The following is a 12161-nucleotide window of genomic DNA, read 5'->3' as shown; positions in this document are numbered from 1 at the left end:
CTGAATCTAAGAAACAACAGGCTGTAGAGGGGGACTTTAACAGAAAAATCTGTATATATTTAGCATAATATATGAATCATTCATTTGAATAATCCAAGTATGCAAACTAAAAATCCCAGAAGAGCTTATAAGACCACAAACACTGAGGTCCAGTTCACTGGACTTGCTCTTTCTTACTTTTTGCCTTTTGTGTCCTCTGAGTTTTTGTGTCTTCCAGCTGTTATTGTCCAGACTTTGAATTTATTATTTGATTTGCTTATAAGGAGTACTTGAGTGTTTTGAAAGGTGTCTATTAAAACTTTATTAAATGTATGTATTACATTTTTTAAAATTACAATAAAAATTTAATGCCACAAACTTGAGTTGTCATATACATCGGTGAGTTTATGTGCACAACATTATGCACATGTGTGTACATGTGGTCTGTGCATGTACACACATGAAGATTTTGACATAACAGCATCTGTGAAAGTGTTCATTTTGTAGAAGTCACAACTCAAACCTCGACTAGAAAACTGTCTAAAAGAGTGGCTCAAACTACTTTCAATATTTAAACTGTCATTTGTAGTTTTTCTAAGCAAAATCCGCAACTGTTAAGATCTCATCGATACAGTCCAGATCAAAAGTTAAGACCAATTGAAAAATGGCAAAAAAAAAATCATATTTTGCACGATTGTATCTTAAAAAGTTTCCGAGTAGCACTTCAACATCCAAAGAGAAGAAATGGAAGTGAGACAAAACATTTGCATGCTCACAAAAAAACAGCGCTTGAACTGAAACTTCTGATCGGGACTGTATTTGTTGATGCTGTCTCCACTTAGTGAACAGTAGCGCCCTCTGAAGTTTGTGTGTAGAAGTGAAAAAGGCACCTGGCATTGCATAAATAGATTTTTGGGATTTTGTGCAAGATTGATGATTATTACGTTACAGTCTAGTAAAAAAAAAAATGATGTGAAATTTAACCAACAAATTCTTATCTAAATAGGTCTGAATAGCTAGAGATAATCCTTAAAATGACAATACATTTTTTAACTGGAGTGCCACTCCTTTAAAATGCAAAGGGAGTATACTCTGGTCACTTTTTTGAATACAGAACATATGGCGATTGCTAACAAAAAAACATAACCCCTCAAGTTTGTAAGGTTAACGTGCAAGATGTTATGTTATTCAAACCTTTGGTTTTGCTGCAGTCATCAATAACTCATTTCTCTCTACCTGAAGGAGACATTATAATACAGTTTTGAAGTCAAGCTTATGATGTTACTCCTGTCAGTATCTTTTGCACTCTTTATTATTTAGCATCAAATATTAAGTCCAAGTACAATCTTTTTTGTTTTCAAATCTCATATCATAATGCAAATTACCCAGTAAATCTTCAACATTATGGTTTTGGATAAATTCACTGCTGTTATTCCACAGTAACTAATTTTAATGGAAAAGAACATTCAAAATTAAAATTAAACTGTAAGACTATGCAAAAGGTTTGATGTGTGAATGTGTTTTTTTAAGTCCAAAAATAAAATGAATAATGTATCATGTCGGTGACAGCTTCACATGTCAATATTCAAATCTGATTCTCTTTGCTCTGACTGGTGTCCTCTGTCTTTGAGTAAGTGTGAGAGTGTGCCGCCACATCCTGGAAGGCAGTCTCGAGCCAATTCAGGATGGATTTGCGGATTTCTTTCTTGAAATCTTGTCCCATGAACACATACAGCAGTGGATTCAGGCAGCTGGTAAAAAATGCCAAACTTCTAGTTAGAGGATTCCCAACAGCAATGACATAGACTAATGTTTCATTTGGAGCAGCAGCTCTGAATTTCACCAGCTCAATGAGACTCATGATGTGAAAGGGAGCCCAGCACAGAAAAAAAGTGATGATAATGGCAGCAATGATCTTGAGGGGGCGACTTGACTTGCTGGCCAGGACACGGTTTCGTCTGAGACGCTTGATGATGACAGCGTAACAGGACACAATGACAGTGAAGGGAACAACAAAAAGCAGGAAGAAACGGGTGATGATCATGGCCTGATGACGAAACTTTTGCATCTGAATAACAGATGGTAATTCATAGTTATCAGAAATAGCATAGCTGTTGAAGCAGAGGATTTCGCCTTTCTCAGACACTTTCTCAGTGTTCCTGAAGAAAAAGCATGGAGCGCTGAGAATGAAAGCCAGTATCCAAACACACAGACTCACACAGGACGCCTTACGCATATTTCGGTGATTCTGAGCCCACACGGGCCACACTACAGAGACGCATCTATCCACACTGATCACCACCAGAATGTAGACACTGGCAAACATGTGCAGAAAGAGCACCATGGTGTTCAGCCTGCACATGATCTTACCAAAGGGCCAGTGCATCCCCAAAATCTTGTATGTCACATTCAAAGGCAGATATGCTGCAAAGATGAAGTCAGCCACAGCAAGGTGGAGGTACCAAACTGTGTTAACAGTTTTTTTTCCATTTTGAACCCGGTGACCAATGTTCCCTCTAATTTTTCACGTGTCTGAGCGAACACACAAACTCCCTGAGCGATCCCTTGGACCACTGTGAGCGACATCAGATGTGTGCACTGTGGTCACGCCAGCATCTAATCCATCCAAGTTACATGGTTTATTAAAATAATCAAATTACAGCATTTACATTTATGTTAGACTACTTTTAATTAACTGCTTTAGCCCACTTACAATGAAAATTTAAAAAAAATCTTGTTCATGACCTGTGTAGTATGTTAACACTATTGGAAGTAAAAATAACTTGAACTCCAATTTTGAAAACACAACTTTATTTATTTATTTTTATTTTTTTATAAAGCTCTGACTTGTATTATGAGTGTGAGTCTGTGATCTGGGAGAGAGTCCTGTAACTCTCTGTCTGCAAAACACAGTATATAATGACCAATGTTGGGCAATTAATTATATAGTTACTTCTTCAAAAAAGTAACTCAGTTTGGCAAACAAAGTTTTTTGCAGCTATTTTTTTTTTTAAATGCAGCCAAGGCGGTTTTAAATAAACATTTCAAACTATTTACAGAACAATCAGCTGTTCTGCATCAAATATGATGCCACACAAATTATTTGTGCCACTCCAAAAAATAATTTCTGTCCACTATGAGATAAAGGAGAACAACAGCCTGATACCTGCAGGCCTGACAACAGGAGATGTATCACTCCTGTAACACCTGTAACATTCAGCAGTCGCCTCATTGTTCTGACACACAAAACAAAACTATTGACTACACTACACACTAACTACACAAGACAACACACTAACTTTAGACTCCAAACATGCTAAACGTCGCAAATCTCTCACATCTCAAAACACCGCTGTCACTCCTAAAACTTCCCCCCGTTTCTTAACAACTAGATGCCACGTTGCCATATCATTTTTTGATTGGTCGACATGGTACTTTTTTGGACGAATAGGAAAGGCAGAGGAGTGCTTTCGAGCCTTTTTCCTTAAAAAAACAGTTTTTACCGTTTCTTCCCGCAGTAAATATAAACAACGACAGTATTCAGGAAGAAAACCAAACATTGCATATTTTTTTTATCACAACTCTGGTTTTACGTGGCCTATCAACACAATTTAAAAACTGGTATAAAGTCCACACTTTTTCGGTCAATTCTTCCATCTGACCTGCTCACATCTCCAATGGTTGTACACGTTGTCATTAACGTGGCTTCACTCCACATCAGCCACGCCGCTTTGCTAGCTAAAACACCGGTGTCGGCATATAAGGACGCTGTCATAGCCTGTCAACAACGTTGATTGGCTGCGTATATACGCATTATTGGCTGAACTATGGGATAAGGTGGCATCGTTCCAATCCCATATGGGAGCAGCCAGTCACTCACTGACTAACACTGCAGAACAGGATTGTTGAAGTATTAATTTTAATTTCAATTCAGGTTAGATTTTTTTTGTGCGCAATGCAGATTTTCTGTGCGCAGAGACCGTGCCAGCAGTGCGCAATTGCGCACGTGCGCAGCTTAGAGGGAACATTGCCGGTGACCCAGATAACCACTCCATTCCCGACCACACCAAGGAGAAAGATCAGGGAATAAACAATGATAGACATGGTGTTGAGAGACTGCTTCAACCCAGGGTACTTAAATGTATGGCCATTTCCATCAGGTACAGCAGTTGTATTGATTTGATTGAGGGAGTTTGTGGTCGACTCCATCATTGTCTTGAGACCTACGACATAAATGTAATTAAAAGTTATTTTTAATTTTTTTATACATTTTATACTTATATTTTTATATTAATAAATTACAACTAGATGTTTAATATTTAAAGGAAACACTTACACCTTGGTCATTTTGCTCCTTTGCACTGACTGGACCATGATAAATATGTGCTCGGATCACGTAAAATGCTTTTTTTTTTATGTTTTCAACTCTTCGGTAATGTTTAATAAAAATATTTCATCCATTCCAAAGTGCTTTAAAGAAAGACTTAATTCCAACATTTTACAGTATTTTACTGTATTACAAGCAACAAGTTTCACAAAGTCAAGTTACTTAATGTTAATTGATTAGCGTAATTTATTATTTAAATCAAAATATATCTGTATCTGCAGAGTTTAGTGGTTAACATATTTGCCTAACAGATCCTGCAGCAAAATAACAAAGGTTACGTACCTTAAGTAAAGTTGCCTTGTTGGTTTTGGATGGACTGATTGTAGAAAAATACCTAATAAAGATTTGACAGGTTAATATAACTCTGTGCAAGGGGTGGGGGGGATTGACTGTTGTTGTCACTGTATCATTACAAAATCATTATTTTAAAAAAGGCTGTTGAATTTCTCTGCAGGCTGAAGATGACTAAATTTGGATATGTACATAGTTTGCATTGCAACAGTATGACTTTGTCAGAATTTTGCAAAGTTGTGACACTCTGAGGTCAACTATTTTGTTGTTTCATGTGTGTGGTAAGTATTAAGTTTTATTTGAAAGTCAGAGTGTCACAGTCTGGCTGAGGCAGACTGTATGTGTTTGCAAAAGAGGACTCAAATGCAGACCAAAAACAGAACGTGACGTGGATTAACAAAAAAGCCGTTTATTAAGGCTAGGAAACAAGGTACAAACAAAGGGCATGGGTGAAACTAAACAATAACCTTAACTGGGTGATCTAAAACTAAAACATGAAAAAACCTTAAACATGGTGAACTGGCATGGATACCTGAAGTCGTGACGTGGATGAGTAGACGACCTGACAAAGAATGACTGAAGACACACGGACTAAATACACGCAGGAGGATAATGAGGGAAATGGAAACACATGGGGAAACAGCTGACACACATGAATATAACGACGTCACAAGGGGAGAGAAAACTAAAAACATTGAACATAGGAACACAGGACCCCTTCAAAATAAAACAGGAAACATAATGAGACGCAGACATGACAACCTGAACTTGACAACGTAAAACACAGACATGAAACACATGAAGGGCAGGGGAGACTTAACAGGGGTTGGAAGACACAAGGGGAATCTAATAACAAATGAACTAGAAAAACTAATGAGCTTAGTCATATACTATAAACATCCAAATAAACTAAACTCAAAACACTGGGTCAAAGACTCAGCGCCGTGACAGTGATAGTGCTTACCATTGATAGCTGACCTATTTCAAATTTCACGTTGCGTTAAGGCACTAACTCTAAAACCATCCTCTGACTCTCTTCTTCATGTACACCATGTATCATCATTCTTATGCTGTTTTATCATTTCACAGTTTGGAGATTCTCCCATGATCACTGAAAGATGGGCAGGTGCCTGGATTTTGGGGGACTGGGGGGGACATAGTGTGTGTGACTCTGTTAAGTCACTGTGTTTGAGTCACGTTGAGAAAAGTAATCAAATTTCATCCTAAAAGAATGACAGAGTATTTTTTACTACTGTCAAAAATAAAAAATTGGTAAAATTTTACCTGAACAGTATAGCAGAGGAAGTATAGACTACAATATTGTAGCCTTTGGAGAAGAACCTGTACCGTTGTCAGTTTTGTTACATTGTGTTGACGGAACCATAAAAGTAGGTTTTCAGTTCAATAAAGAAATAAGAATTACAATATGAAATTATTTGTGACCAGTGCCATACACGGTAATGGTGGCTGTCTGACGCTGGGTGAGAAGATGAATTTTACTATTGATTGTGCAGTGGATGGGTAACTCTATTTCACTGAGTGGAAACTAGATATTTTCTCAAATCAATAAAATAAAATAAAACAAAGAAAAGAAAAGTTTTACTAGGTCTGACTGATTGCTACCAAAAAAAAAGTATAAAATAAATCACAGTTCATCAACAGATGTATCATTTATCACCGTTTTTCTGTTTTGATGTTTTTATCTTTTCATTTTTTGAAAACTTTAATTTTTTTCATTTTAATTGTTTAAAATTGTATACAGAGCAAATAGCTGCTGTTGTTAATGAAAGCACAGTCCCTATCAAAAGTTTAAGACCACCTGAAAAAGGGCAAAAAATCATATTTTGCATGGTTGGACCTTCACAAGGTTACAAGTAGAGCTTCAACATGCAACAAGAAGAAATGGGAGTGAGACAAAACATTATTTTGAGCATGGGGCTGCAGCCTGTTTCAGTTTAAGCACTGTTTTCAATAAACTGCATGCTCAAAATAATGTTTTGTTAACTCCCATTTCTTCTTGTTGCATGTTGAAGCTCTACTTGTAACCTTGTTAAGATCCAACCATGCAAAATATAAATCCTTCACTGCTCACATCAACACTGTGGATAAAAACATAAAGTTCACCAGGGAAGACATAAAGGATAACTGTTTGCCATTGCTGGACTGTGCCGTGCGCATTGAAGGGAATCGAAACCTCAACATTGAAGTTACCGGAAACCAATGTTCCCTCTAATTTTTCATGTGTCTGAGCGAACACACAAACTCCCTGAGCGATCTCGTGGACCACTGTGAGCGACAGCAGACGTGTGCACTGTGGTCACGCCAGCGTCGAATCCATCCAAGTTACATGGTTTATTAAAATAATCAAATTACAGCATTTACATTTATTTTAGACTACTTTTAATTAACTGCTTTAGCCCACTTACAATGAAATTTTTAAAAAAAAAAAATCTTGTTCATGACCTGTGTAGTATGTTAACACTATTGGAAGTAAAAATAACTTGAACTCCAATTTTGAAAACACAACTTTCTTTTCTTTTTTACAAAAACAAACAAACAAACAAAAAAACTCTGACTCGTATTATGAGTCTGTGGTCTGGGAGAGAGTCCTGTAACTCTCTGACTGCCAAATACAGTATATAATGACCAATGTTGGGCAATTAATTATAGTTACTTCTTTAAAAAAGTAACTCAGTTTTGCAAACAACAAAGTTTTTTGCAGCTGTTTATCTAAAAATGCAGCCAAGGCGGTTTTTTAAACAAACATTTCAAAATATTTACAGATAAAATCAGCTGTTCTGCATCAAATTTGATGCCACACAAATTATTTGTGCCACTCCAAAAAATAATTTCTGTCCACTATGAGATAAAGGAGAACAACAGCCTGATACCTGCAGGCCTGACAACAGGAGATGTATCACTCCTGTAACACCTGTAACATTCAGCAGTCGCCTCATTGTTCTGACACACACAACAAAACTATTGACTACACTACACACTAACTACACAAGATTTGCGCTAAACGTCTCAAATCTCTCACATCTCAAAACACCGCTGTCACTCCTAAAACTTCCTCCCGTTTCTTAACAACTAAATGCCATGTTTTGATTGGTCGACATGGTACATTTTTCGACCAATGGGAAAGGGCAGGGTGTTTTGGTTTCGTCTTTGCTCACAGGTGGAGAGTGCTTTCGAACCTTTTTTCTTATAAAACGCCGTTTTTACCGTTTCTTCCCACAGTAAATATAAACAACGACAGTATTCAGGAAGAAAACCAAACATTGCAGATATTTTTATCATAACTCTGGTTTTACGTGGCCTATCAACACAATTTAAAAACTGGTATAAAGTCCACACTTTTTCCCTCAATTGCTCCGTCTGTCCTGCTCACATCTCCAATGGTTGTACACGTTGTCATTAACGTGGCTTCACTCCACATCAGCCACGCTGCTTTGCTAGCTAAAACACCGGTGTCGGCACATATTTACTTTAATTTCAATTCAGGTTAGAATTTTTTTTGTGTGCGCAACGCAGATTTTCTCTGCGCAGAGACCGTGCCAACAGTGCGCAATTGCGCACGTGCGCAGCTTAGAGGAAACATTGCCGGAAACCCACACACACGGACCAGTACCTCCTCTTTGACTCCCACCACCAACACATATTAGGAGGGTCTACCATCAAATCCAGAACAAGAGCACCCCAGCATTCACAGCACACCTGACATACTTGTTGACACTGTCATACTCACAAGGTTTAATATCAATACCTTATTTCACGTTATCAGCACTCTCTTTTTTACACCCTTGTGCACTTATGTACTTCATACCAAAGATATTTATGCTTCATAAATAACACATGATTTAATTACTGCCTGTCTAGTTAGCACATAATGGACAATAAGATATTAACAAAGCACCCTGAATGATTTGTAGCCTTGATTTCTGCCATAAGGTTTGCTAAATTAAATCTATTAAAAGCTGCCGCAGTGTGCAGGTGTGTTTATGACTACTGTCATATTGCTGTGTTTGTTATGTAAAACACCTCTCCCTACTGGTTATGACTATATTAACAATGCATGTGCTCTGTCATTGGGTATTTCATAATGATAAATTATTATTCAGGGTTAGATGTGTTATGCATTTATTTCTAAATGTATTTACAACTGTACAGTACAGGTGAAGATATATAACTGGGAGAAAGACATTGCTCATGAACCAAAAGAAAAAGAAAGAAAAGCAACTGCTATTTTAAGCATAGTAGCATCATAATGATTATAAATTGATATATACTAGACTGCTGGATAAAATGTGAATTTTTATATGATATCGGTAAAAAGCACCAAGGGGTGATTGGCTCTGTCTGGGGGGGCTGAAGCCTATCCCAGCTGTCTTGGGGCAGGGTGCACCCTGGACAGGTCACCAGTCTGCCACAGGGCTAACAGACAGACAAGTTAGAGTCAACATTTAACATGTCCCCACTAACTGCATTATTGTTTACAGAATACCTAGAAAGGGGAGGACATGCAAACTCCACACAGAAAGACCCCGGCCTGATGGTGGAATTGAACTCAGGACTGTCGTACTGTGAGGCAGCCACTGTGCCGGCAGGGTGATTCATTTTATGAAAATTTATATACAGACTAAATAAGTTATACTTACAACATAGTAATTGCACATTTTGCTTACACTTTTGTTTCTTTATCTCATACTATTTCACCTCAGTATTCAAAACGGACATCTCCTTGCTATGATTGGTGTTCGCTGATTACACGTCTTTTTCCAAATCCTTTTAGTTTCATATAAGAACACACAAATCCACACCGTGAGTCAAAGAGACACCAAAAACAAGACAGCACTGATCTAATGTATCACAGCATTTGTACAGTTAGCCATTTCCATTAGATTAATAAGAACAGTTTAATTGCTATATTCATTATAAAGATTTACTCTGGAGTAATATTTACAGCTAAAAAACACATAAAAGCAATTTGACATCTTTTTTTTAATTATTATTTACAGTTTTGTATTTTTGTAAAATAGTGTTGTTACATCACTGTCTGCCTTATACCACAGGATTCAAAGCTCTGTTTGCTCTGTCTGGCGTGTCTTCTCTTCGTGGAAGGCAGTCTCCATAATTTTTAGAATGGATTTTCTGACTTCATCCTTAAAATCTTGTCTGATGAACACGTACAGTAGTGGGTTCATGCAACTATTTAGAACGGCCAAATTGGTGCTGAGAGGTATCCCAATAGCAATAATGTGGAGTAATGTTTTACTCTGAGTATCAGCTGTGAAGATAACCAGCTCAATTAGACGTATAATATGAAAGGGAGCCCAGCACATGAAAAAAACGATGATAATAGCAGCAATAATTTTAAAGGCGCGACTTGACTGGCTAGCCAGGTTGCGGTTTCTCCTGACATGATGGATGATGACACCATAACAAGACACAATGACAGTGAAGGGGACTGCAAATCCTAGGAAGAAGTTGGTGATGACAATGGCTTGAAGACGATACTGGTTTTGAAATCGTATTTTATAGTCGAAAAGAGTGTCAAAGCAGATTATTTTGTCTCCAGACTGTTGCTCGGTGTCCATGAAGTAAAGGTACGGAGCATTGAGAATCAAAGCCAGTATCCAAACACACAGACTCACATAGGATGACTTGCGTACATTTCTGTAGTTCTGAGCACACACGGGCCACACCACAGACACACATCTGTCCACACTGATCACCAGCAGAATGTAGACACTGACAAACATGTTCAGAGAGATTAGAGTGGTGCTCAGTTTGCACATGAAATTGCCAAAGGGCCAGTGAGACCCTAAAGCTAAGGAAGTCACATTCAAGGGCAGAAATGCTGCGAAGAGAAAGTCAGCCACAGCAAGATTGAGGTACCAAACTGTGTTAACAGTTTTGTTCATCTTGAACCCGGTCACCCAGATAACCACTCCATTCCCGAGCACGCCAAGAACAGAGACCAGGGAGAAAACAGCGATAGACATGGGATCAAATGACTGAAACAACTGAGCAAAGTAATTCAAGTCGTAGTCATTAGTTTTTTCAGAGTCATTTCCATGAGTAGCAGTAGCTGTAGTGCTCTGATCAAAATAGTGAGTAGTCATCTCCATGATTGTCTTGAGACCTGCAGCCATGCAACAAACAAACAAACAAACAAACAATGTCAATGCATATAAAGTCATTTATAGTTATTCTAATCTGTGAAATATCTCCTTGATGTCTAATAGAGCTGAAGTTCCAACACAACTTAAGACTAACCATATCAGCACTTGGTTTTAATTAAGCTAGCAGAAATCTTAATATGTAGAGATAAACAATAAAATATAAATACAGCGTTAACTATAAAGTAATGGCCACGTCTGAGACATGCTTGTTGTTGATCTAGTGACTCATTAAACTACTGACGTTATCAGTGAGAGGCGTTTGAAAATAAAAACAAAGCATTTCATTTTCCAAACAAGTAGACAGAAGCATGAAAAGAGACATAATTTGGTTGCCAGCGGTTTTTTCAAAAGCTTTAAAAGATGTAATTTTAAACAAACCTGAATGATTGCTTATGTGGATATATTTTAAAAATTGATGTGTTTTTATAATGCAGCTTGATGCAATTTTTTTGCAGAAGTTGAAATATTTTAATTCAAACTCACATTGCCCTCTTTTTACATCATGCCCACTCGTTACATTGACCTATTCTGTAATATGCAAGCGTTAAAACTTTGCTTCATGTTTGCTTTGAGGGCACCTTAATACACTATAGCAGCGGTTTTAAAGCTATTAGGCACAGGCAAAAACATTTCTACACTGTCACTGTCTAGCCAGAGTTTTGTTGTAAATTAGAATTATGCCAAAATATACTGTGAATTACTCCATAACTTCTCACAAAAGCAGTACTGTCACTTAAATAAATCAATTTAACTCATTTTCCTTAATTTTAATAAATTACCTTAATTTATTATTTAAAATCCAGCGCTGGTTAATTCCTCCATAGCAAATAACCAATTTTACAATCCTGAAATAGGGGGAAACTCCCACTGGGTTTAAATCTGGGACTCTCCACCATTTGACCTTAGAACTGAAGAAGCTTCTCGGATGAGAGGTGAAACGTCTTCAAGCAACTTAAAGAAGTCCAGACGCTTTTCTTTCCAAGCTCCTTAGACTACAATGACCTGGATGACTGAGAACCTTCACAGACAAACATTATGTAACTTTTTCTTAATAGTTGTTGAGGAATTCCCTGCATGTCTGATCAAACTGACTGGTTAATATGACTGCCTATAAAGCAAGAGAAAGAGACAGGGAGAGGGAGACGGGTAATTTCTGTACAAGCAAAAGACATCTAAAAGCCAGAATTAGAACATCTTTTATCTTTTCATAGCAGCAGTATGGTCCTACTATCAGCATCCTGTTTTGCAATCTTGGTCCCGTTTCCTCTTCCTCCTAAATGTCAGCTGTCTTGTATTCTTCTTTGGTCCGTATTTGTCAT

At 37.5% G+C, this 12161-nt stretch overlaps 2 protein-coding genes across 2 annotated transcripts; both read right to left on the bottom strand.

The window, feature by feature from the left end:
* Positions 1-1564: 1564 nt before the first annotated feature.
* Positions 1565-4191, bottom strand: LOC134635409 (chemerin-like receptor 1). The gene is made up of 2 exons (XM_063484791.1): positions 4010-4191; positions 1565-2474 (listed from the first exon to the last, which is right to left on the bottom strand). Exons 1-2 carry the CDS (start codon positions 4189-4191, stop codon positions 1565-1567), a joined length of 1092 nt encoding a protein of 363 aa, XP_063340861.1.
* Positions 4192-9625: 5434 nt separating this feature from the next.
* On the bottom strand, positions 9626-11878 carry LOC134637253 (chemerin-like receptor 1). The gene is made up of 2 exons (XM_063487634.1): positions 11622-11878; positions 9626-10802 (listed from the first exon to the last, which is right to left on the bottom strand). The coding sequence occupies exon 2, from the start codon at positions 10786-10788 to the stop codon at positions 9733-9735; it is 1056 nt and encodes a 351-aa protein (XP_063343704.1). The 5' UTR covers positions 10789-10802; positions 11622-11878; the 3' UTR covers positions 9626-9732.
* Between the last annotated feature and the right edge of the window lie 283 nt (positions 11879-12161).

This window comes from Pelmatolapia mariae, linkage group LG10_11 (assembly GCF_036321145.2).
Source record: "Pelmatolapia mariae isolate MD_Pm_ZW linkage group LG10_11, Pm_UMD_F_2, whole genome shotgun sequence".
Taxonomy (NCBI): Eukaryota; Metazoa; Chordata; class Actinopteri; order Cichliformes; family Cichlidae; genus Pelmatolapia; species Pelmatolapia mariae.
The sequence above is the reverse complement of the archived record's forward strand: the minus strand, read 5'-3'. Positions and strand labels throughout refer to the sequence as shown.